This window comes from Taudactylus pleione, unplaced genomic scaffold (genome assembly GCF_031769625.1).
Source record: "Taudactylus pleione unplaced genomic scaffold, aTauple2 ptg000081l, whole genome shotgun sequence".
NCBI lineage: Eukaryota > Metazoa > Chordata > Amphibia > Anura > Myobatrachidae > Taudactylus > Taudactylus pleione.
The window spans coordinates 3586217-3613770 of NW_028284483.1; the positions used below are offsets into that span (position 1 = coordinate 3586217).

Genomic DNA, 27554 nt, shown 5'->3' on the forward strand with positions numbered 1-27554 from the left:
GAATTGAAGTGTCATATAAATGACCCAATGTAGTTACACCGTTAGAACCCCATGTCACCTCAAGCTGTAAAGAGGCCAGTTCAGGTAATATATACGATAACTACATAGAGAAGTGTCTGGATCTAATCCCGTAAACTGTAGAATACTAGATACCAATTTCCATATCTTAATAGCTTGCATCAACAGGGGAGGGCCTTTCTGTATAATTCTACCCGCAAGCAAGGCCTGCAATGGTGTAAAGTTAGGGAAAATCTGAGAAACCAACAAAACGTGCAGGGCATTAGGGGAGTCATCTTGAAGCCATAACCGTATATGTGCCATCTGCGCCGCATAATAATAAAATTTAAAATTTGGAAGAGCCAAACCTCCCCCAGACCTAGATCAGGTCAGAGCTGCCAATTGAATACGTGGTCGACGATTCACCCAGACCAATGAAGAAAGAAGACTATTCAAACGCCTAAACAATGTATCTGTAATAAAAACAGGAGAAGGCTGCAAAACGTACACAAATTTTGGCTGCACCACCATCTTTATTAAGTTAATTCTACCAGTAACGGTAAGAGGGAGCCGGCGCCAAGACTGAAGTTTGCCCTTTAAGTAGACAAACAGGGGCTCAACATTCAATACTATATAGTCCTTTGGGGAATTAGTTATCCAGATACCTAAATATTTAAATTTATTTACCCAACAGAGAGGGAGAGTGACAATGGGAACAGTCGGATACAACCCCCTAAGAGGAAGGATAGATGATTTGTCCCAGTTTATCTTAAGACCAGAAAAAATACCAAATTGTTCTATGACTTGAAGAATCACAGGCACAGCTGTTACATAGTCAGACAAAAAAAGTAATAAATCATCTGCATATAAGGAAACTTTGTCCATTCTATTACCCAATTGTAGACCTATAATATCATGGTGAGAACGTATAATACAGGCTAACGGCTCAATAGCCAATGCAAACAGGGTTGGGGACAAGGGGCAACCCTGTCTTGTGCCCCGAGACAGGGGGAAGGATGGGGAGATAAACCCATTCACTGACACCCTGGCAGTAGGGTTCGCATACATAAGCTTTACCCATTTCAAGAACACCGGCCCAAACCCAAAACATAACATGACCTCCCACAGAAAGGGCCACTCCACAGAGTCAAATGCTTTTGCAGCATCTAATGACACAATAACAGAGGACGATTCTTCGCCATGGGAGGCCTGTAAGTGAGTGTGCAGCCTTCTAATGTTCTCCGACGTCGACTTGCCTGGCATAAATCCTGATTGGTCTGGGTGAACAATCGAAGTAATAACAGTGTTTAGCCGAATAGAAAGGATCTTAGCCAAAATTTTGGCATCTGTGGGAATTAGAGAAATTGGCCTATAGGAATCAGGGTATCTAGGGTCCTTCCCGGGTTTAAGGAGCACAACAATTATGGCTTCAGACATAGATGGAGAGAACAAATTATCTTCATAGAGCCCATTAAACAGATCTAAAAGTCTTGGAACAAAGATACGAGCATGTTTTTTATATATCTCTATGGGAATCCCATCAGATCCGGGTGCCTTGTTACCGGGAAAGGAACTAATCGCAGCATCTACCTCCTCCAGGGTCAACGGGGCATCTAAATACGCCCGAGCCTCGGATGACAATTTTGGAAGCCTAGCAGAAGCAACATATAATGACAAAGCATTCACGTCCTCAGTCAACTGTGTTTGAGATAAGTTTTTATAAAATAAACTAAAAACCTCTGCAATATCTTGTGTAGATGTGACCATAGAACCCTCAGGCCCAATTAGTTCCGAGACAACAGCAGAAGGATGATCAGCTTGAACCAAGTGTGCCAAAAAACTACCAGTTCTGTCAGCCTGCATATAATATAAATGAGAACGGAATAACAGTCTACGGTTCATTTTATCTGTCAAATGATCAGTCCACTCTGTCTGTGCAGTCAACCATTTTAAACGTGAAGATTCCAACCTGTCCCCCAAGTAATCCAACTCAAGATTTCTACAGGCCATCTCCAAAACACGTTCTTTTTCCCTATAAAATGTTTTTAATTCTGCTACCCTTTTGATCAGAGACCCACGTAAATAGGCCTTGAAGGCGTCCCAAACATTAGCTACAGAGGCAGATCCCACATTGTCAGTGAAATAGCCATCCCACATAACTTCCAGCTCTGAACCTGCACCCATTTGAAGAAGCCAAGAGGGGTGTAGTTTCCATAAACGGAGACCTCTAGGACTACACATATTCAATTCTACTAGAAGTGGGGAGTGATCTGAGATTCCTCTGGCTTTATATTCAATGTTAGTTATATTAGGTACAATAGATGGGGACACCAGGGACAAATCCAATCTAGAGAAAGAGTGATGCGCGGAGGAAAAACAGGAGAATTGTTGTACTCCAGGGTGTTTAACTCGCCACGCATCAACCCATCCCAAGTCAGTTACAAACTTAGCAAAGGCCTCACCACCTTTAGAAAGAGAACTTGAAGACTCACGCCACTTATCCATAGACTGGTCCATTATATTATTGAAGTCTCCCAAACAGAGCACTGGCGTATCTGGAGAACGGGCCACAAATTCAGCACCTTTTTTTAAAACGTCATATGAAAAAGGAGGGGGGATGTACACTGCTAACAATAAAATGGGCTTAGAAGTTAGAATACAGTACACAATCCAGAAACACATATCTGCCAAAAGGGTCAGTTTGGACCGCAGTAAAAGAAAAAGGGACAGATTTATTAATAAGAATGGAGACACCCCTGGATGATGAAGTATGCGAGGAGTGATAAGCCCATCCCACCCATGGTCTTTTTAGAGCTAGTACCTTACTCCCGACCAAATGCGTCTCCATTAGACAAGAAATATCAGGCCCATATTGCTTAATCATTTTAAAGACCAAAGAGCGCTTTAAACGATCATTAACCTCCCGGACATTCCATGTTAAAAGTTTCACCATTGTAATACATTGAACTATAAAGCATAATTGAAGTTACCTTAAAAATAGTGTGGTACAGAAAAAATAAAAAAAAACATTTGTAAGAAAAAGACTGGACAACCCATCCAAAACCACCCCCCACCCTGTATACCCACCCGAACTTAGGCATACTTAAACCCAAAACTAAACTAAACTACACTAAAACCCACTCTACATACATTTCTTACAGAATGTAGAAAAGCTCAGCATGACTACTCCTTAGGTAGAATATATAGTTACAATTTAGGGTATCCGAATAAAGGGTCGACAGACAAACGGTTGACAGTGTATAGGTCTACACGGACAAAAAGTCAACAGTGCAAAAGGTTGACAGGTACAAAACTGTGTGTCCATGTCGACCTTCTCACTGTTGACTTTTTGTCCCTGTCGGCATTTTGGTGCTGACTTTTAGTCATTCCACACCTGCAATTTAGGTAGCAGGATGGACAATAGTTTTGGGTTACCAACTCACAGTTCCACAGACTTATTACCCGGAACTTTGGATCATGTTTGTGCCTGATATTTAAATGGGCAATGGTTTTACTAGTCGTGTCTTGCTATGCCATTTTAATTATCGGGCAGAAACATGATGTGAAGCTTCGTAAATAAACCCCTTATTGTCATTTCGTCTAAATCAGTGCTTCACAACTCCATCCCTCAAATACCCCCCACACCATGTCATGTTTTCAGGATTTCTGTCTGTGGAAGCAGGCGGGATAATTACTAAGAAAGAAAAATAAATTAACTCACCTGTACATGATTAATGGAATCCATAAAACATGTCCTTTTGGTGTAGTTGAGGACTGGAGCAGAGAACCACTGGTCTAAAACAACAATATGGATTTTTGAAGTTGAAAATAAAAAACAAAACAAAAAAACTTCTCGTTTTCTAACAGTTAACGCAAAAGGACAGTGATATATATTCTGCATTTCTCATTTTTTTTTATTATTATTGCGAAAATAAACTGACAGTATGTCTAGCAAATGTTTAAGCCCATGATACAGAATTATTATTTTTCCAGGCTTGCTTTTCTTTAAAACAGGCATTTTATACACTACAATGATTTAGTAAAAACAACAGTTAGAGGAGTTTTTTTGTTGTTGAAATGACTGGGAAAAAACAGACAAGGAATAAAAGAGAACATAAAATATATTAGGAGTTCTGTAGTAATCGGAGCTTCAGTCTTTCGGACAGAGGTAATGGACTGTCTACAGACACTATAGACTCATCACCATCACTCTGGTCTCCCGGAGATTTGGCAGGGACTATCCTTCCAGTCTTGCATTCAGGACTTAAAAATACATCGTCACCATTTGCTGGTATGTCAGGAGATACAGTTTTCATTGGTATCTTCGTTTCTGAGCCTTTGCTCCCCTTGTGGGCCCCATGTTTATCTCTGCCATCTTTCACATTTGTATCCTCGTCATCACTAGACAATGTCATTTTGCGGCAGACGCTCTTCTTTAGCATGGCTTTTGGCGCTGCTATGGGCGCCATATTGTTGGCTTTGTAACCACCAGAGAGATATCTCCCAGGGGCGACAGTGCTCTTCTTCACAAAAGTGAATGTTTTTGTTGCGGGTGGTCCAAGGACACTTGGGGCTGCAACATTTTGCTTTTGACATTTTGGCGGACTCGCCCGTTTTGATAGCTTGTTCTGCTTTGGGATATTTTCCTTAACACTGACACAGCTGGATTTGATAGTTTCCCTAATATCATGGCTACTGCCCAGAGATTTCAAAGGCAGGTGATTTTTGTTAAGGTTTTGAGAGCGTGAAACTACAGACTGGGCAGCGTTCTTTATCAGTATTCTCTCTCTCAAGGGCAGCTTTTGTAGATGTGAATTGCCAGGAGAGTTCAAGGGAAGACAAGGAGGCTGCTTCATTTTATCTTTCGAATGATCTTTACTTGGTACAACAATTTCTAGGCTGCAGTCAGTAAAGTCACAAGCTGTGTTTCCTGCCTCATCCGTGGTGGGATTCTCTTTGGAGCTCACGTGAGACTCTACGATGGGAGACTTACTAAATGAGGTGCCTTCCCAATCAATGCTGCTGAGATACAGCTCTGAAATCAGAGAGGAGATATTAGGGGAAGACACGGTGGGGTCATGCTTCATGTCCTGTGATGGAGAAGAACATTGCCCAGGAAGCTTCTCTTGGTCATCTTCAGCATATAAAGCCGTTGTAGAAACACTGATGACCTTTTCTGATGCTACCACGGTCTCTTGAGGTGGTGGAGGTTCTGCCGGGACGAGTAAGGCAGGCACGTGGCTAGTCATTTCTAGACTCTTTGTGGCCAAAGGTTCTCGATTAGCAATGGAGATCGGTGGTGGTGATGAAGGTCTTTCCATCGTTGGAGTTAGGCTCATTTCAGACAGGAGAGAAGTGACATCGTCCACATTAGGAAGGACCTTGGATTTAGCTTTGCTTTTCTTACCTAAACGACAACAAAATATATCTTAATGACCCGGCTTCATAAATAGTCAAAGGATCACCTCTCAATAGGAACAGCCAATGTGATTACACATTGTTGTTAATGAAAAAAGATTTTGATATCAAATGCAAATTCAGTCTATATCATCTGCTATCACTGCTCAGTCTGGGTGTAACTATTTCACCAAATTACTGACCAGCATCCGAATATATATATATTTATTACACACACACACACACACACACACACACACACACACACACACACACACACACACACACACACACACACACACACAAATGACTTATTATACATTCAACACGAGTGGCTTCAGACTGCTGGGTCACCAATACCTTACTGTAAATAGCCCTCACAGCACAGCAATTCCTGCTCGATGCGAGCGGCTACGTACGGCAAGATCGCCAATATTTTACAGCAAATGGCCCATCACAGCTCAGCAATTCCTGCTAACTGTAGTTATAATTCATCGGCTCTTAATAACAAACACACAGAGAAGGGAAAACACTGGCACATTTCGAAAGCGTCTGACACTGCACTAAAACTTAGATGTTCAGAATATATGGAGGACATTATCAAGTGAATTATGAATCCGTACTGCATAAAATAATCACTAAATATATTACTGTCTAGTCGGCGTTAGGTGTAAGTGTAGACAGGGGGAGGAGGGGTTCCTGTAACTGTGGAATAATTATATACCTATGCTTTGTAACTTCGACAAGCAAGAGATAAATACTGTCATATCCAGGAAGAGAAGTGGCACAAAGCAAATATCCTTCGGAAATGAAACAAGTTATTATAGGTTAAAAACTCTCCTGATTTGTTCTAGTTTTTTTCCCCAGAAAACAATAATATGAATAATTTATATATACACTTGTACATAGATATGATGGTTTGTGCGTATATTTACTGTAGATACTCAGTGGCCACGTTATTAAGAACAACTTTATCATACTAGGTAGGATCTCGCTTCGCCCCAGAACTGCCTGAATAGTTCATGGCATGGATTCAACAAGATGCTGGAACCATTCCCTAGAGATTCTGGCCCATGACAACACAGCGGCATTACGCAGTTGCAGCAGACTTGTTGGCTGCACGTTAATGCTGCAAATCTCCTGTTCCACCAGGCATTTTTACCCACAGAACTGCCAATCACTGTTTTTTTGTGTTGCGCACCTTTCTCTGTAAACTATAGAGCCTGTTGTGTGTGCAAATCACAGGAGATCAGCAGTTTCTGAGATACGCAACCACCCCGTCTGGTGTCATCATTCATTCCATGGTCCGTAGTCACTTATATCTCATTTCATTGTTGGGAACCTGCGCATGCACAGGACCCGTTCTGCGAGTGTGCAGAATGGGTCTTGCGTAGTTGCACGCAGACCCTTCTATGTCTTTAAGGGGTGGTGCGGAGGTGGCCAGCGTTCCCAGGACTTTCATACCTTTTCCTAAATGCAGCGTCTTATTCACAAATTCGCTTAAAGTGTAATATGAACTAGGATTTGTGTTTTTGCTACAAAGGAATTGGTACAAAGTCGCAGACTGAGCACAATAGGAATCGGACCTCGACAAGAGATGCATATTTTATGAAAAAGTAGGCGTAGTCGCAAAGTCTGTGGCGCGACAAATGTCGCAATTTAAGTATAAGTGCATGTGGACACATCTGTAATGTGAACGAATAAATAGAACGAATATTCTGATTGTACAGTGCAGTGTAATGTTGGTGTGGCGCTATATATATCTTTTCTAATATATTAAGAACGTTGTGTCGGTCTATCTGTTCCACATTGACACAAAAACTACTAACCAATTTTCGTGAAAACTGCATCATTTTGTAGTGGAAACTGCTATAAATAACCTGCACTTTGTTCCAGCTCGATCTGTCAAGTTAAAGCTGACATCATCAATGCAAGAGATATGTGTGGTACTATGCGCACAGCCGGTAAGGGGGTGGGGGCAGAGGTGCTTTGCGTCATTTGAATAGGATAGTGACATTGGTGTGAGTGGTGGGTGAATAGGACAGGTTACATAGCAGTCTCTGCACAGGGCACACAGTGACATTGGTGTGAGTGGTGGGTGAATAGGAGAGGCTACATAGCAGTCTGTGCACAGGGCACACAGTGACATTGGCGTGAGTGGTGGGTGAATAGGAGAGGCTACATAGCAGTCTGTGCACAGGGCATACATTGGTGTGAATGATGGGTGAATAGGAGAGGCTACATAGCAATCTGCGCACAGGGCACACAGTGACATTGGTGTGAGAGGTGGGTGAATAGGAGAGGTTACATAGCAATCTGTGCCCAGGTCACACAGTGACAAGGGTGTGAGTGGTGGGTGAATAGGAGAGGCTACATAGCAGTCTGTGCACAGGGCACACAGTGACATTGGTGTGAGTGGTGGGTGAATAGGAGAGGCTACATAGCAGTCTGTGCACAGGGCACACAGTGACATTGGTGTGAGTGGTGGGTGAATAGGAGAGATTACATAGCAGTCAGTACACAGGGCACACAGTGACACTGGTTTGAGTGGTGGGTGAATAGGAGAGGCTACATAGCAGTCAGGGCACAGGGCACACAGTGACATTGGTGTTAGTGGTGGGTGAAGGCGCTGCTGCCACTAGTCTGTATAACGCTGCTGGTCACATGGGCCACTGCCGCAACAGGGCCCCTATACAAAGCAATACAACTAGAGCACCTTAAATTAAAAATATGTTGGCAGAAGCAATTTTATCGTGGATGAAGCCGTGGGAAACAGCTAATTTATTATATATATATATATATATATATACATACATACATACATATATATATATATATACACGCACACAGGTTGAGTCTTCCATATCCAAATATTCCATTGGGCATGACTGAGATAATGAAGCCTTTGATTTTTGATGGTTCAATGTACACAAACTTTGTCTAAGGCACAAATTATTAAAAAATATTGTATAAAATTACCTTCAGGCTGTGTGTATAAGGTGTATTTGAAACATAAATGAATTTCATTTCTGTACACAAACTTTGTTTGAACCACAAATTATTGAATATATTGTATAAAATACTTGCAGGCTGTGTGTATAAGGTGTATATAAATCATAAATGCAGTCTGTGTGTATATTTGTGCCCTATTCCCAAGATATTTCATTATGGTATGCCAATATTCCAAAATATGGAATATTCTGTTATCCAAAATACCCCTGGTCCCAAGCATTTTGGATATGGGAGACTCAACCTATATATATGTGTGTGTGTGTATATATTATATATATATATATATATATATATATATATACATATACACACATATACACACACACTTTATTAATAATTACATTACAAGCTTTATAGAGCAGTGTTATCATATCCATTATTAGAAGCCTGTTTTCTACTATATATCGTACTTAATAGGCAATGTTCCGAGAATGCAACAACTAAAGAAAATAAAAATCTATCTACTGTTTATATGGAAGAAAAAATAAAAAAAATAAAAGTTTGTAGGAAAGTGAAGAATGGGAAAGATAGTACAAAGTAATATACACATAGATGGATTATAGCCCCAGGGACCTCATACTGTATAACTCAGAGGTAAGAGTCCCGCCAGTGATAGTCATAGAGAGACACGGTAGAAATCAGTAAGGTGATATTAAACAATTATAGGGGTAAATAAGCTCCAGGTTCCAGAGCTTCACTGTTTAGGACTAGCTTTGGGGCGAATATATATATATATTATATATATATATGATATATATATATATATATATATATATATATATATATATATTAGGGGTGTGCACCGGCCACTTTTCGTGTTTTGTGTTTTGGTTTTGGATCTGGATCTTTCTTCGTGTTTTGGATCTGGATTGGTTTTGCCAAAACCACCCTTCCGTGTTTTGGGTTCTGGGTTTTGTGTTTTGGATCTGTATTTTTTTTTAAAAAAGCATAAAAACAGCTAAAATCACATAATTTGTTGGTTTCTCTGCTCCTATGCTATTATTAACCTCAATAACCTTAATTTCCACTCATTTCCAGTCTATTCTGAACACCTCACACCTCACAATAGTGTTTTCATGTCCAAAAGGTTGCACCGAGGTAGCTGGATGACTATGCTAAGCGACACGAGTGGGCGGCACAAACACGTGACCCATCTAGGAGTGACACTGCAGTGGCAGACAGGATGGCAGTTAGAAAAACTAGGCCCCAAACTGTACATAATGCAAAGAAAAAAAAGAAGTGCAAGATGGAATTGTCCTTGGGCCCTCCCACCCACCCTTATGTTGTATAAACAGGACATGCACACTTTAACAAATCAATCATTTCAGCGCCAGGGTCTGCCACACAACTGTGGCTGAAATGATTGGTTCGTTTGGGCCCCCACAAAACAAGCTGGAAATTAATGTGTCCCTGCACAAACTGGCTCTACGGAGGCAAGATGTCATCCTCATCCTCCTCATCCACCGATTCCTCACCCTCTTCAGTGTGTACATCCTCATCCTCACAAAGTATTAACTCGTCCCCACTTGAATCCACCACCACAGGTCCCTCTGTACCTTCTGGAGGCTGGTCTCCCTGGAAGAGCTGATAATTCATTTTGATGAACATCATCTTCTCCACATTCTGTGGAAGCAACCTCCTACGCCTTTCGCTGACAAGGTTCCCGGCTGCACTAAACACTCTTTCGGAGTACACACTGGAGGGGGGGCAACTCAGGTAAAATAGAGCCAGCTTGTACAGGGGCCTCCAAATTGCCTCTTTTTCCTGCCAGTACAGGTATGGACTGTCTGACATGCCTACTTGGATGCTGTCACCGATGTAATCCTCCACCATTCTGTCAATGGTGACAGTATCATATGCAGTGACAGTAGACATGTCAGAAATTGTTGCCAGGTCCTTCAGTCCAGACCAGATGTCCAAACTTGGTCCTGCCTGCCCTGCATCACCGCCAGCGGGTTGCTTAGGATACCTAAGTTTTTTCCTGGCAGCCCCAGTTGCGGGAGAAAATGAAGAAGGAGCCGTTGACGTGTCACGTTCCGCTTCAGCTGACAGTGTGTTCACCAGCAGGTCTTTGCACCTCTGCAGGCTTGTGTCGGCCGGAAAGAGAGACACCACATAGGCTTTAAACCTAGGATCAAGCACGGTGGCCAAAATGTAGTGGTCTGATTTCAACAGATTGACCACCCTGGAATCCTGGCAAAGCGAATGAAGGGCTTCATCCACAAGTCCCACATGCCGAGCGGAATCGCTCCGTCTTAGCTCCTCCTTCACTTTCTCCAGCTGCTTCTGCAAAAGCCTGATGAGGGGAATGACCTGACTCAAGCTGGCTGTGTCTGAACTGACTTCACGTGTGGCAAGTTCGAAGGGCTGGAGAACCTTGCACAACACGGAAATCATTCTCCACTGCGCTTGAGTCAGGTGCATACCCCCTCCTTTGCCTATGTCATAGGTGGATGTATAGGCTTGTATGGCCTTTTGCTGCTCCTCCATCCTCTGAAGCATATAGAGGGTTGAGTTCCACCGCGTCACAACCTCTTGCTTCAGGTGATGGCGGGGCAGGTTCAAGAGTGTTTGCTGGCGCTCCAGTCTTCGGCACGCAGTCGCTGAATGGCGAAAGTGGCCAGAAATTTTTCGGGCCACCCAAAGCGTCTCCTGCACGCCCCTGTCGCTTTTCAGAAAATTCTGCACCACCAAGTTTATTGTGTGAGCAAAACATGGGACGTGCTGGAATTTGCCCAGATGTAATGCCCGCACAATATTGGTGGCGTTGTCAGATATCACAAATCCCCAGGAGAGTCTAAGTGGGGTAAGCCACTGGGCGATGATTTCCCTCAGTTTCTCTAAGAGGTTGTCGGCGGTGTGCCTCTTACTGAAACCGGTGATACACAGCGTAGCCTGCCTTGTAACGAGCTGGCGTTTCTGAGATGCTGCTACTGGTGACGCTGCTGCTGTTGCTGCGTAAGGTGATACATCTACCCAGTGGGCTGTCACAGTCATATAGTCCTTAGTCTGCCCTGTTCCACTTGTCCACATGTCCGTGGTTAAGTGGACATTGTGTACAACGGCATTTTTCAGGACACTGAGGACACTTTTTCTGACGCTTCTGTACAGTCTCGGTATCGCCTGCCTAGTGAAGTGGAATCTAGACGGGATTTGGAACCGGGGACACACTACCTCCATCAATTGTCTAAATCCCACTGCACTAATGGCGGATACCGGACGCACGTCTAACACCAACATAGCAGTCAAGGCCTCAGTTATACGTTTTGCTTCAGGATGACTGCTGTCGTACTTCATCCTCCTCGCTAAGGACTGTTGGAGGGTCAATTGTTTAGTAAAAGTAGTGGTGTTCCTACTTCCTCTCTGGGATGATGAACGACTCCCAGCAGCAGCAACAGCAGCAGCGGCAGCAGTAGGCGTAGCAATGCAGGATCCTCCAGAGGAATCCCGGATAGGAGAGTCAGTCATGCCAGTGACATGGCCTGCAGGACTACTTCCGATCCTGACTAAGGAGGAAATTGACGAGGAGGGAGTTGATGGTGTGGTTTGCAGGCGCTTGGATACAACAGGACAACGGGATTTAGGTGTCCCTGGACTGCTTACGGTCTTAGCCAAAGTTTCTGAACTTGACAGTAACTTTTTATGAACGCGCTGCAGGTGCCGTATAAGGGAGGATGTTCCTAGGTGGTTGACGTCCCTACCCCTACTTATTTCACCTTTACATATGGTACATATGGCAAGACAGTTGTTGTCCGGATTTGGATAGAAATATTGCCAGACCAAAGAGGTGGAATGTTTGGTCTTCTGCCCAGGCATGACCGTGATGGGCTTTTTCATCCCACGGACAACAACTGTCTCCCCCGGAGCCTGATTTAAACAAACCACATCACCATCAGAATCCTCCTCGCCAACTTCCTCCTCAGCGCCAGCTACACCAGTATCCTCATCCTGTTGTACTTCAACAGTGACATCTTCAATTTGCATATCAGCAAGTGGACTGTGGGTGCTCCTTTCAGCACTTGCAGGGGGCGTGCAAATGGTGGAAAGAGCCACCTCTTCCCGTCCAGTGCTGGGAAGGTCAGGCATCGCAACCACCACCACACTTGGACTCTCCTTGGGGATTTGTGATATCTTCTTAGAAAGCACAGTTCTTCGCTGTGCTTTTGCCAGCTTAACTCTTTTGATTTTTTTAGTGGGAGGAGGGCTTCCATCGTCATGTGAAGCTGAACCACTAGTCATGAACATACTAGGGATCGACCTTAGCCGTTCCTTGCCACTCCGTGTCGTAAATGGCATATTGGCAAGTTTACGTTTCTCTTCAGCTGATTTAAATGTCTTTTTCAAGGTCATTTTCCTGAACTTTGCCATTTGGGATTGTATGTGCCCTCTACTATGACATTGGGCATCGGCCTTGGCAGACGACGTTGATGGCATGTTATCGTCTATGTCATGACTAGTGGCAGCAGCTTCAGCACTAGGAGGAAGTGGTTCTTGATCTTTCTCTATTTTATTTTTATCGGAGAAAGTTTGGTCCTCCATTTATGTTATATCGATTTGATATATACGTGCGGCTAAACACAGAAAATAATTTTTTTTTGGTTTGGACTGGAGTGTACTTTCGGGGGTTACAGCACCCTTTAACGGTCAAGCCAGCCGGCCCTTTACTTATGACACGGGCGCACGCTTGGCACTACTTTGTTGATGCACGTGCGGCTACTGCGCACACAATTCACAAACACAGAAAATAATTTTTTTTTGGTTTGGACTGGAGTGTACTTTCGGGGGTTACAGCACCCTTTAACGGTCAAGCCAGCCGGCCCTTTACTTATGACACAGGCGCACGCTTGGCACTACTTTGTTGATGCACGTGCGGCTACTGCGCACACAATTCACAAACACAGAAAATAATTTTTTTTTGGTTTGGACTGGAGTGTACTTTCGGGGGTTACAGCACCCTTTAACGGTCAAGCCAGCCGGCCCTTTACTTATGACACAGGCGCACGCTTGGCACTACTTTGTTGATGCACGTGCGGCTACTGCGCACACAATTCACAAACACAGAAAATAATTTTTTTTTTGGTTTGGACTGGAGTGTACTTAGGGGGTTACAGCACCCTTTAACGGTCAAGCCAGCCGGCCCTTTACTTATGACACAGGCGCACGCTTGGCACTACTTTGTTGATGCACGTGCGGCTACTGCGCACACAATTCACAAACACAGAAAATAATTTTTTTTGGGTTTGGACTGGAGTGTACTTTCGGGGGTTACAGCACCCTTTAACGGTCAAGCCAGCCGGCCCTTTACTTATGACACAGGCGCACGCTTGGCACTACTTTGTTGATGCACGTGCGGCTACTGCGCACACAATTCACAAACACAGAAAATAATTTTTTTTTGGTTTGGACTGGAGTGTACTTTCGGGGGTTACAGCACCCTTTAACGGTCAAGCCAGCCGGCCCTTTACTTATGACACAGGCGCACGCTTGGCACTACTTTGTTGATGCACGTGCGGCTACTGCGCACACAATTCACAAACACAGAAAATAATTTTTTTTTGGTTTGGACTGGAGTGTACTTTCGGGGGTTACAGCACCCTTTAACGGTCAAGCCAGCCGGCCCTTTACTTATGACACAGGCGCACGCTTGGCACTACTTTGTTGATGCACGTGCGGCTACTGCGCACACAATTCACAAACACAGAAAATAATTTTTTTTTTGGTTTGGACTGGAGTGTACTTTGGGGGTTACAGCACCCTTTAATGGTCAAGCCAGCCGGCCCTTTACTTATGACACAGGCGCACGCTTGGCACTACTTTGTTGATGCACGTGCGGCTACTGCGCACACAATTCACAAACACAGAAAATAATTTTTTTTTTGGTTTGGACTGGAGTGTACTTTCGGGGGTTACAGCACCCTTAACGGTCAAGCCAGCCGGCCCTTTACTTATGACACAGGCGCACGCTTGGCACTACTTTGTTGATGCACGTGCGGCTACTGCGCACACAATTCACAAACACAGAAAATAATTTTTTTTTGGTTTGGACTGGAGTGTACTTTCGGGGGTTACAGCACCCTTTAACGGTCAAGCCAGCCGGCCCTTTACTTATGACACAGGCGCACGCTTGGCACTACTTTGTTGATGCACGTGCGGCTACTGCGCACACAATTCACAAACACAGAAAATATATTATTTTTTTAGCACTTGGGGGGAGCACCCCTGATGGACAGAGCACCCCCTGGACAACACTACAGCACTCCTTTAGGACTGGGACACTGCACAGGACTTTGGAGTGGACACAGCCCCTATGGAGAACTGACTGCACAACACAGTCCAGCCAGCCCCTATGGACTTTGAAGTAGTGGACACAGCCCCTATTAACAACAGCAGCACAACACAGCCAGCCCCTATGGACTTTGAAGTAGTGGACAACAGCAGCACTACACTACACTACACTACACAGCCCTAACTCCCACCCTCCCTCTTCACTGTCCACAGCCGAGTGAGAAAATGGCGCCGACGCGGGTACCTTATATAGGATCCAAAACCCGCGAGACTCGGAAGGCGGGATGATGACGTTTTGCCTCGATTTCAGATCCGAGTCAGGCGGTAAAAGTCGAGCCTGACTCGGATCGGACTCGGATCGGGGGGGCTCGGGGGGGTTCGGATTTCAGAAATCCGAACCCGCTCACCCCTAATATATATATATATATATATATATATATATATAGCAAATCTCCGCAGTAGAGAGTGGAGCTCATTCTTACGGTTGATAGATTGGCTCGTTATTTTGACAAAATGGGAACTACATACAGAATCCCACTTACTAACTTTTAAGAGTGGGGCTTGTACTATACTTACATTTCTGCTTCAGCAGCTCAGCTTCAAGTCTGTCCTTCTGGAACAATTCTACAACGTGTGGATAGGCCGCAGCGAAGAGGGACTCTTCCTCTATAGTCAGTAGCGGATCCTCGGGCGGGTGATCATCGGGGAACACATAACCATCTGGCATAGGGAGAGATCACAACATAACGAAGACTGAAACAAGATAACAACAGCTTCAAATGGCAACAGAATAATTCTAATCGCCCACATGCAATAGGACAAAGGGGATGGGCATAAGATGCAGGCAGTCGGGATCCTGGCTTTCAGAATCCCGACACCGGCATCCCGACAGGGCTAGCATACAGACACTTCTTGGTCGGTATGCTAATCCTCCCCCTCTCCCTACCCAAACCCTCCCTCTTTGATGCCTAACCCTAACCTCCCACCTCCTAGTGCATAAATCTAACCGCCCCCTCCACGCACCTTAAAGCTGACCCTCCCCTCTTAGTGCCTAACCCTCCCCCCTACTTCCCTTCGGTATCAAAGCGGTCGGGATGCCGGCGTCGCTATTTTGAGAGGTGCTGGAATGCGCCGGTAATATCAGCACCAGCATCGCAGCCGCTGGGATACTGACTGAATACCGGACAAAGACATAGATGAAGGTTCGGCTTTTACTTTATTTTTTTTCCCTTTCTAATTGTCCAAGGTAAATATAAAAAATAATAATAATAATGAGACAAGTGTTTACAAAATTGATGCATTAGAACCTTACTTTAGCTATTAAAAAAGGGGTATGCAGTCTTGAAGCAGGCGGACCTAATCCCGACAGCCGGCTTCCTGACTGCTTTATCCCGGCGACGGTTAAATGACAGGCGTCTAAATCTAGACGCCTGTCATTTTACCGACGCCGGGAGACCGGCATCCCGACCGAAGTGATGCCGGGCGCCGCTGCAGACAGCCGCGGGTTTTAGGTTTAGGGCTCCCGGGGGGGGGGGGGGGACACTTAGGGTTAGGCAACCCCCCCCGGGAGGTTAGGGTTAGGCTAGGGGGAGGAAGGGTTGGGCACCCCCGAGGGGGGACTTAGGGTTAGGCACCCCCCGGGCGGGGAAAGAGGGGCTAGGTTTAGGCACTTAGAGGGGGGATTAGGGTTGGCACTGGGGGGGGGGGGGGGAAAGGTTAAGGTTAGGCACCCTAAAGGAGGGTTAGAAATAGTTTAGCTAATACTTGCCTTCGACGATCAAGATTTCCTCCTCTGTCGGCCTCCTGGTGTCGGGATTCCAACCGCCGGGCAGGGGTCCGGCGGTAAATCATACCGCTTCCACAAAAGAAGTTACCTGCCCTTACCCTTGCTTAGGGTGTACACTTGATGGTCATTGTCTGTCTGTCTATGGGCCTGTTTCAGAGACAGTCGCAATGCCGATGTTTTGGTAAATGACCAATGTTTTTTTTTCTACTGCGCATGATCGACCGATGTGCATCCGAAGGCTGAGGCAAATTTGCGGAAACAACCAGTGGGCATCTCAGTACAAGTCCCGGCAGCTGCGACAATTGCATATTTTCGCACAGCCTCTGCGTACAAAGACAAAGTCTCTGCGTCCCTCTGTCCCATAACCCCCGTCGGTCCAGGTAATGTTATGCAGGCACGACATTATTCTTACATTCCAACTGACATAGGGCATGGTCTAGTGGTAAGGAGCCAAGGCTGACGTCACAGGGGGCAGTCACAGGGTACACTTTGTTCCTGAGCTGGACGGGAGTATGCCAAAATATGGGCACTGCCTGTACGGAAGATCTCATACAAACCTGGTTTCTCCCAAACAATCTCAAAGCAGGGAACTCCATTCCTGACTCTGGTCTTGCTTATACTACAAAAGAAAAGAAACATGTATAATAGTAATACTGTTTCTTATTCAAGAACTTTCATAACTAAGCTAGAGTTGTGTCGTGGAGGAATTATGATCATAAAAGTTGTTTTATGTATTATTTAGTTTAAAATAAAAAAATAAATTACATACACTGAAACAACATTATAAATAAAATATCACATATTGGACAGGTCATATGTGCTATACACACTAGGAGAGACAGCAGATAACCTTTAGGCTCAGATACCACCTCGTATTACAATCAGACACTTCTCCTTTTCAACCCAAGCAGCCTGTGGTATGATGTGATATGTAATTGCTGCATTAACAGAAGTACCTATATGGGATACAATGCCCTATATCTCTCCTGCTGTGATTAGTGTAACCCTCTATAAGCCAGCCCACCCATTCCTCAGCAAGTAGCACTTCACCAGTCATCAATGTGGCTGCTAGACTAATATTCCTTACTAATTCTTTTACAATGCGCAATCTGTGCAGCATATTACCGGACAGCCCGGAGCTGGGTGTCTGGCACTCTGCCCGCCTTCCTCTCATGCATGTCATAATACGTCAGTAGGACCAGCAGCTTCTCGCAGGAATAATGCCTCGGCCACTCCATCCGCTCCAGAGCAAATTTCTGCCGAGTGAATGCAGAAATGTCCAGTTTAAATGACACAGCAAGAGATGGGGCACATCCTGAATAATTACATTCATGTAACATGGACAATGTTTAAATCACCAATTGTAACTTTTTCTTAAAAAAAAAAGAGGTGATCTGCATTCCTCTTTGCTCGTGACCTGCTCCCTATGTAGCAAATAGGAGTCCCTGAGACGTCTCGCTATAAAGTGCTCTGTGCGGGTGAGTGGAACCTGTTCAGTCCTCTTCAATAGTGCAGAATGGAGCTTACTAAAGAGGAATGGCCAGATGCAGCCACCTTGTGCAGTTACCATAGCTGGCTCCCTATGGCTCTTGGCTTTACTGTAGAATGCACACACCTGTAAACTGCCCTTCACCCCATGTGCTGCTCTGTGGGCTTCCATAATTTGTTTACTCCCCAGTTACCAGATCCACACACCAAACCGCCCTCCCATATTCTCCAGCGGGGGTTGTAGTCAGCATACAGATGGTTAGGGTGCTGGCGGTCTGAAATCCAGTGCCGACAGCAGACGTACTAGCTGAGATACCCGCCGTTGCCCGGGTTGAAGACTGGACCCTGAAGTACACCTACAGCCTTTATTTGTTTACATTGTCCTCGCCTATAACCCCATTCCATTCATCCTGAAAAGGACCCCACTGTTTGCCTTCCTATGGATCAATAGTGGTTTTTAGGGATGAATGTTGAACTTGATGGACAGGACATATGGGTTTTTTTAATCCTAAACCACTATGTGACTATAAATAGGCACCAACGTGTAACAGAATAAACACAAAGCTTCCTTGGAGGAACTCCCAAGCTGTTTGTGTAATAACAACGACCAACTTTTTACTTCAAGCCATCCAGGTTCCCACCAGTTATGGCTATAAATAGGAATGAGAAGAAAAACAGAAAACCTGCTAATTTCCCCACTTCTCAGCTTAGCGCCTGGCCAGGAACATGATCGGGGAGGGGATGGGACAGGGTGCACTGTAAAATGCAGCCAGAACATAGAGAGATGCAGTTGTTCACAGCCAGTGTACGTATAATACACACATCAGACACAACTTGCTGGGAGACATTTATATGAACTGATTTGCAGGTATTTGTGGAGAAAAGTCAGTGCTGCCCACAGCGACCAATCTGATTTTTAGATGGATGTTCTATGAAATTGGTGTGATTTACAAATATTCCTAAAAATACAAATTGACATTTATATGCTATTCAAAAAAATATTCATATTACTCCTTATTAAGGTAATTTTCCTACTTTAAGAAAATAATTTTATTAATTGTTTTCTGTTCTTTTTTTTTTATTCAATAATTTGTATTGATGTTTTAACATACTAATACAAAAAAAAAAAAAGTATGGATATATATATATACATATACACACATATATATACATACATACACACACACTACGTGCTATACTTTGATCAGGATACATTCCTATTATTATAGTCTGGAGTGCTGATTTAGAGGGAGGAGGGGGGAGAGAGAGAGGGGGGGCAGAGAGAGAGAGAGAGGGGGCAGAGAGAGAGAGAGAGGGGCAGAGAGAGAGAGGAGGGGGAGAGAAAGAGAGGAGGGGGAGAGAGGAGGGAGAGAGAGAGGAGGGAGAGAGAGAGGAGGGAGAGAGAGAGGAGGGAGAGAGAGGAGGGAGAGAGAGAGGAGGGAGAGAGAGGAGGGGGAGAGAGAGAGAGAGAGGGGGGAGAGAGAGAGAGGGGAGAGAGAGAGAGAGGGGAGAGAGAGAGAGAGAGAGAGAGAGAGAGTGAAGTGGACGGAGATAAAGTACCAACCAATCAGCTCATGTAATTTTTTGAAACAGCCTGTAAAGTGACAGCTAGGTGCTGATTGGTTGGTACTTTATCTCCATCCACTTTCTCTCTCTCCAAGGCTTAGTACATAGACCCCTGTGTTTGAAAAATTACAGTTATAAACTAATTGGTTGGTACTTTCTCTCTCAAATACTAAGTACATAGATCCCAATGTCTTAAATAAATTGTTTGAGGTTTTACTGTGATATAAAAAAAACCCACCATGCCCACTTTTTACCCATTAGCATAAGAGGAAACAGACGTTGCAAAACAAAATGGAGGTACAACATTCTATGGAGTATAAGCCAAACAGATGAGTAAATTAGACACAATTACCTGAAAAGCCAAAAGGCTGGGTCTCACCCATTTGATCACTTTTACCAACTTATCCTTATTGATGAGAAATTCCTGAATAACCTAGGTAAAAACAGAAATGTGTGACAAAAAAACCCCAAAACCTCAAGAATGCCATTTAAGACCACATAGTTTCCATTCTACAACTATCTTGACAAAATGGAGGCCAATTACCTCACAGTATGGAAATCCTTCCCGTTTTTTCGCTTTCCTGCAATGTAAATAAAACAAAATATAAGACCATTACAATAAATAATTTGCATCAAGGACCAATACTGTATGTTTCCATGGTAAATACTGTAGATACACACATTCTAAGGGTGTATTCCATGGGGTTGTTGTTTTTTTCTTGTTCTGCTTTATGCCAGTCACACGGGCAGCAGTAATCATAGTCGTGCGGCTCGCAGTATCGCTCACTTCCGCAAAGCTTGCAGCCTTTCCGCTCATGCTCCTTAGTGGAACCTAGACAGGAAAGGAGGAGTTACTAGGGCATCATAAATTACAATAGTTCGCTACAAAATTAAAATAAAACATTTTTGTATTTATGCCAAATTATCTTCTCGTTGTCGATTGGAGGACACTGGATTATGTTGGGGTTTAGAGAGCAGCTGCAAGGAGCTTGAGCACTTTAAATTTACTAAATATCTCAGACTCCACCCCCCCATTGGCTGCCCGGAAACTTCAATTTTGTCTAACAAAGTTCCATAAGACAAGGCAGAAGTACAATATAAGAGGAAGGTGAGGAAAATAATCCTAATGAGGATAACTTTAAAATAAACAATAAACTAAAACAGAAGCACAAGAGAGTAAATGTCACCATTGGAGTACGAGAAAAGGATGTAACGCAAGTACAAAAATACTCAGAAGTGCGGAATGCGGCACCTTATATCCAAGAGTGCCATCACTGGATGTAGAACATATTTAATCGTTAATATTTGTGAAGGTGGATGCCAAAGACCAGGTGGCTGTCCCATGACAACTGCTCAACAGAAGCTTGGAGAATGACCAAAATGATCCATCTGGCATTGGTCTAATTGGAGGCCGGACTGCCTTTCTTGTGATCATCATATAGGACCAAAAGATCACCTGTCCAGTGCCAGTCCTGGGTTCTACTGAATAATCGGAGATCTATCAAACTTTCTGGACAGGTGGTGAAGATACTGTATCCATAGCAACCAATCAGCTTCAGGCTATCATTTTAGACTAGGTACTTGATAAATGACAGCTGATTGATTGCTATGGGCAACTTCGACACTTGTCCTCTTTAGGTTTGTTACATCTCCCCTATAGACTCGCAATGCCTTGACCACTACAGGACTCTTATCCCAATCTAATGCCAGGATCACAACATCCTGATTCAAATGGAACTTAAAGACCACCTTTGGCAGAAAAGGTCCGGACCTAGGAAGACCCCTATTGTTGTAATGGAAAATGAGTAAAGGATCCTACAAGACAGAGCCCTGGCTCCGATGCTCTTCTAGCTTGGGTTATAGCGACAGGAAGCCAATCTTCCAAGTGACACCACTGAATCAAAACGGTTTTAACAGAGGGTGCTGCAAAGGAATCAGCATCAGGCTTAGATCCCAAGGAGCTATTGAGGGGGGGGATGTTTACAGATGCTGCACATGCATCACTCCCTGCAATGTCTTCATTTCAGGTAAGCCAGTTTCCAGTGAAAGATGCCACCCTAATGCCTCCTGCGGCGATGACTGGCATAAGACAAAAAGTATGACCGTAGTAAAAGTTTCAGGTAAAATATTATACAATAATGATGGAGCAAACCCAGGGAGCAGAGCGAATGTGTTTTTTTTTTATAAACATCATGCATAAAATATATATAATAACCACAACTGGATCTAAATTATAAAGTGGAGAACACTATTGCCAAGGAAATAGGGATCATTACTGCATCACTCTATGACCCAATGAACTACCGCCAGCAATAACTTTGTTATTATAACATCATTCTTTAAATAAAATGTGTTTTTTTTTTGTTTTTTTTTTAACGTAGTAATTAAAAAAATAAAATAAAAAAAAAAACACCTGAAAAATGATTGGCAAATAAACGTACGTTTATTCATGCATTAGGCATTCCCAGGAGCGCAGTATTAATATCTTTACCAGTCTGTAAACCCAGGGACAAATAATAAAGGATATGTAGTGCATGCTGAAATACCTGGGTGGCGACAAACAGAGCAATGAACGGCTTTTTTGGAAGATTTAGGAGTTATTGTGGGATCATCAAACTGCTTCTTCCACTGGTAAAACCTATAAAGAAGGACACATTTACCGCCCAGCACATGGCAATGGCTCTTTAACACCCATGGTTGCCCCTCTCGCCAGCTTCTGCGAGACACAGGCCAGGATCATTGCACCGAACTGTATCTGCAGCTTTCCAGGAGACTCATCATGGTTTCCTCACCATCCTTGTATGTGGCCCCTAACGCTAGACTAATGGTGCGTACACACTGGCCGATTAAAGTGGACGACTGAACGATAACGATATCGTTCAGTCGTCCACTTTATCGTCCATTTTTAAACACAAAAACGATGAACGATAACGACACGCGTTCCCGCGGGTCGTTCGTCATCATCGTTCATCGGGTTAACATGCAGGCCAACCTGACGATGTCGTCAGGTTGCTGCATGTTATGGAATGGGGGAGAGAGCCCGGTGCTGAACGATATCGTTAATGATATCGTTCAGCGGGTGTGCTCAATGTCATGAACGACATTGAGCACAGCCTGCCGGGGACAACACTAGCCGATATCGCTCAGGGAGCATATCGTCTAGTGTGTACGCACCATTACAAACATTCCCACATTCACTGCCGAACCGCTTCTCAATGCCAGGTTACAAAAACTGGCAGCAGGAACAGCAGCGGTGGAGGTGGGAATGTAGACAGAACTGTATTCTATGCCCTGCCCCAGAAGTAGGAAGCCTCTTCAATTTCAGCATACAGATGTGTCCTCACTTTGCCTCCATACGGCATTTGAAGCGTGAGAGCCGCCAGGTGAGCCTCTTTATTGCTTGAAAATGCTTCTTAGTCGCAAACGGATGCGTCAAACCGCTTCCTGAGACTACACTGATTGATATGTGACAGTCATATCTCTGAGTGCGACTGAATGTGTTACGAAGCCCAATGGACTTGGGCGTGGAAAAAAAAAACCGCGGCTGCCGCATCGTAACACTTCATATACAGATTCAGGCTCAGTCGCACACAGATATACTAGTTTCTCATATCAAATGAATCCGTGCAGTGCCATGAGGTGGTTTGTCACATCCGTTTGCAACGTATTTTTGGGTGAAAAATCTGCAAAAGGCCGCTCGGCACAAGAGTATTCAGACGGTACCTGGCGCGCCAAGATGGGCTGTTTGGTGCGACTGCAACAATAGTGTATGAGGACACATCTGTATTCAGATACTTTTCTAGAGAGTGTATCTCATCTAACATGCAATTTATACAAACAAAAACTGGAATATATTTCATCTAATTCAGAAAGTGGACATTTTATTTAAGGAAAATGGGGGAAGTCAGATTTACTACAGCTTCTAAAAATGTAAAGTGGTGGTACTGTTATTAGCAGCCAATCAGAATCTGTTTATCATTTCCCTATTGCATTCTAGAAAATGATAGACAGAATCTGATTGGTTGCTATGGATAACACCTCTGCTGTCGGTTTAAAAGCTTTAGTAAATCTACCCGTAGTCTCAAGTATAATGAACTGGTGGTCATCAGATATTACACTTACACAAAGGGCCCAGGATTACCATGGTAATCAACCACATTGTCACAGAGAGTGGCAGCCATTCCTTCATCACAAAAATTCCATCACTCAGCTTTGTTATATGCAGATTAAAATTGTTTATTAAATTTTTGGGGGACAAAGAGGGCTTTTCATTTGGTAACTTTGCGATATAAATATATTTTTTATAGTCATGTCTGTTAGCAGAAAACAATTTTAAAATTCTTCATTTATACTAGCAAGTTGCCTGCGGCTTCGCCAACGATGAAATCGCTTCTGCCAACTTTATTTGAGGTGCCCTAGTTGTATCGCTTTGCATAGGGGCACCGTGGCAGGAGTGTCCCATGTGAACAGCAGCGCTATACAGACTGGTGGCAGCAGCTTCTTCACAAACCACTCACACCGGAGTCACTGTGTGCCCTGTGCATAGACTGCTATGTACAGTAGCCTATCCTATTCAAGTGAATGCAGGCCCAAAGCACCGCTCCCCCGACCCCCTTACCAGCCGCCGGCATGGTGCCACACCTATCTCTTGCAATGATGATATTAAAACATTTTTTTCCTTTCTTATTGCACAGCTTTAACTTGACGGATTGAGATGAAACAAAGTGCAGTTTATCTCTAATGGAGCATACACACGGTCAGATGTGTCAGATGAACGATTGAACGATGTGACCAACGATTTGAACTACGAACGATTATTGACTGCATTAAGATGACTGAAATCGTCCAGAACTGACTGCAAATACATCAGATGTCGTTATCCAACCATCGGGAACGCGCATCGTTCATCGTTCAGACATGTCAGATATGAACGATTTTTGAAATCGTTATCGTTCAGATCTGAAGAAAAATCTGACCGTGTGTGTATGCACCATAAGAGTTTCCGCTACAAAACGATGCAGCTTTCATAAAAATCGGTTCAGTAGCTTTTGTGCAAACTTGGAATAAACAGACAGACACAATGGCCGTATAGTATTAGTATAGATTAATTATTTATAATGTGGCAGTCTGCTTTCTATCTAAGCCCTGAAGATACAGGGGCTGATTAGGAGTTGTACACAAGTGACAATGCGTACGGTTCTCACGGATTTCAGCACACTGCGCATGCGCCAAAGAAATGCACATGTGCCAACTCAGACTTGAGTGCATGGATGAACTTTGCTAGTGTGTGTGGATTGATCTGTCCTTCGACGGACCACACTATGGGGGGGAAATTAAATTAACAGTGGTAAATTACTGCGGGTAATAACGGGAGTTAGCACTCTGGTTTTAACAAGGAATGTGCAGGCTCGGATTAGTTCTGATTTTCCCTACCAAAAATCGGGTCTCAGAAAGAGGCAAAACGTCATCTTTCATGGACAAACATCTTTCATGGACTTTTGTCCATGACAGATAACGTTTTGCCTCATTCTGGGACACAGATTTTTGGCGGGAAAAATCCAAATTTGACGGGAAAATCTGAACTAATCCGAGCCTGCACATCCCTAGCTTTAATGCCTGGGGCTATTCAATTAGCCTCCCACATTCGCCCGATAGCCTTGTTAACGCACGGTAAACACGTGCGTTAACATGGGTTATCGACTGTTAACGCACAGGATCCGTGTAAAGATCATGGACCCGTGCGTTACCTGGCAGTTATCACCCGATAACAGTTAACGGGGATTTCTTTTTGTGGTCTCGGGAGAAAACCCAGATAAGCGGGGCTGACTGAATATGGGCCGGCGATCAATCATCACCCGCTCAGTTAACGGGGCTAAATGAATCCCACCCTATATATGAATAAAATGGGCATTTCTAGGTGCTAACCAGGAGGCGATTATGTGATCGCACAGAACTAAACATGGGCAGAACCCACGTCTACATGCAGTCACATGGACTTTTAGTATACACTGGTGGATGGTCGCATTTCAAGAATGTATTAGTCAGTCAGCCCCGTAATGAATTTGTTTGATGGCTCCAAAATGAAAATACAGGATTGTATATTTTTTCTAAGGCTTCTATGACAATAAAAGAATCATTCAGAAAAATAACTGCATGTCCCTTTTGTAGAATAAACCAGTAATTGTATTCATCACTGAGGTACGTCTCATCTAATATTCATGAGGTACCCCGGCCTGACTAATATCCATGAGGTCCCCCAGCCTAATATCCATGAGGTCCCCCAGCCTGACTAATATCCATGAGGTCCCCCGGCCTGACTAAAATCCATGAGGTCCCCCGGCCTGACTAAAATCCATGAGGTCCCCCGGCCTGACTAATATTCATTAGGTACTGGGTTCCTAGTGAATCACTAGGTTAATCTTCCAAAAATATTACTTCAGCCCATAAAACAGGTGTGTGTAATTGACAGGACCACTTTAAATAGAGCATATATGTAAGGTGGTATGCACAATGCAGTGTTCAGGGTAAAGGCACCATATAAATTGCTCTGCTGCTCCTTGAGAGATCACAATAGGAACAACAGTCACCAGACAGACGCCATCTTACCTCTGCAGTACACATTCTCCATTAAGAGATTTCATGAACTTCAAGGCCAGCTCTCTTCCAACGCCAGGCAATCCCTTCATTTAGGAAAATAAATATGATCTATGTAAATACTTGTAATATTCAGGGAATAACAACCCAAAAGTACAACACTCCCGCTAGCAATCATTCTAAGAGATTAAAAATAAACTATACATACAGTTTTGAGAGGAGTTGTAATGTGCTTACATTGCCTTTAAAAGGCTTGCCAACCCTCAGATAACTAATTAATTGGCTTGAGCCCTTATGCGCCAAGTTGAGTGATGACCTTACTCTCTTCTATCTCTGGTATATCAGCCAGTTATAGTTTAGATTTTCTGCCCTTGGATGCAACACAGATCAGCTATGTCCTGTGTGACAGACACGTGTGTGTTAAGGGGCTGATTCTTAGATTGAGCAAAGAGAAAAATAGCAAACCATGTTGCAATGCAAGGGGTGCGAATACATTTATTTTCTTTTTACATTCAGGGTAAATACTGTTTGCTTTTGCATGTAGCCCACAGATGCTGGACAGCTTTATTCTTACACTGCAATTTAGATTGGAGTTTGGACACGCCCCTCAGTTATAAATCTCTCTGCACATTTTACATTCGCCACCTCCCCCCCTCGTCCTCCCCCTGCAGCGCAGCATGGTTTTGCCAGGGTGCACAGTTACAACTCTAAATCAGCACCTAAAGCTGGGTAAACACTAGACCATTTTTTAAATGATTTGTTGATTTCTGGCCAATCGTTCAAATCGTCCAGTGTGTACGCATTGTGCGCGCTCCTGCGGGCTTGTCTGACACATCTTCCGATCTGCTGTAGATGCTGCTCAGAGTATATCGTCAACGATTTTCTGCAAATTGTACAGTGTGTACGCACAACCGGGCGACATGTTAACATTATATCTTTTTTTTTGTATATTTAGTAATTTTTATTGGAATTTCAAAACGCCAACAGAAAAACCAAAAATAAAATACAACACAAAAAAGTAACATGGCAAATATATGGACACAAAACAATGTGGTACATGATTGTAGCAATACATATACAACCATATCATTATAGTATACTAGTAGAAAGAGTCCAAACTGTGCAAAAAACATTTTTATTATATATATATATATATATATATATATATATATTTTCACATACATACACATATACACACTATATATATATATATATATATATATTATACACACACACACATATACACAGACACACGTGTGTGTATATATATATATTAGGGGTGAGCGGGTTCGGATTTCTGAAATCAGAACCCCCCCGAGCCCCCCCGATCCGAGTCCGATCCGAGTCAGGCTTGACTTTTCCCGCCTGACTCGGATCTGAAATCGAGGCAAAACGTCATCATCCCGCCTTCCGAGTCTCGCGGGTTTTG

General features: G+C 43.7%; 1 protein-coding gene across 1 annotated transcript in view; it reads right to left on the minus strand.

The window, feature by feature from the left end:
* Window positions 1–3898: 3898 nt before the first annotated feature.
* GEN1 (GEN1 structure-specific endonuclease) overlaps window positions 3899–27554 on the minus strand; it is a 76552-nt gene continuing 52896 nt past the window's right edge. The window contains exons 6-14 of the mRNA XM_088468156.1: window positions 26138–26211; window positions 22078–22169; window positions 20213–20363; window positions 20076–20112; window positions 19884–19964; window positions 17603–17733; window positions 17035–17096; window positions 15268–15411; window positions 3899–5404 (exon numbers count right to left, since the gene is read on the minus strand). Of these exons, the coding sequence (XP_088324282.1) occupies window positions 4122–5404; window positions 15268–15411; window positions 17035–17096; window positions 17603–17733; window positions 19884–19964; window positions 20076–20112; window positions 20213–20363; window positions 22078–22169; window positions 26138–26211 (2055 nt within the window). The 3' untranslated portion in view covers window positions 3899–4121. The remainder of the gene's footprint in view (window positions 5405–15267; window positions 15412–17034; window positions 17097–17602; window positions 17734–19883; window positions 19965–20075; window positions 20113–20212; window positions 20364–22077; window positions 22170–26137; window positions 26212–27554) is intronic.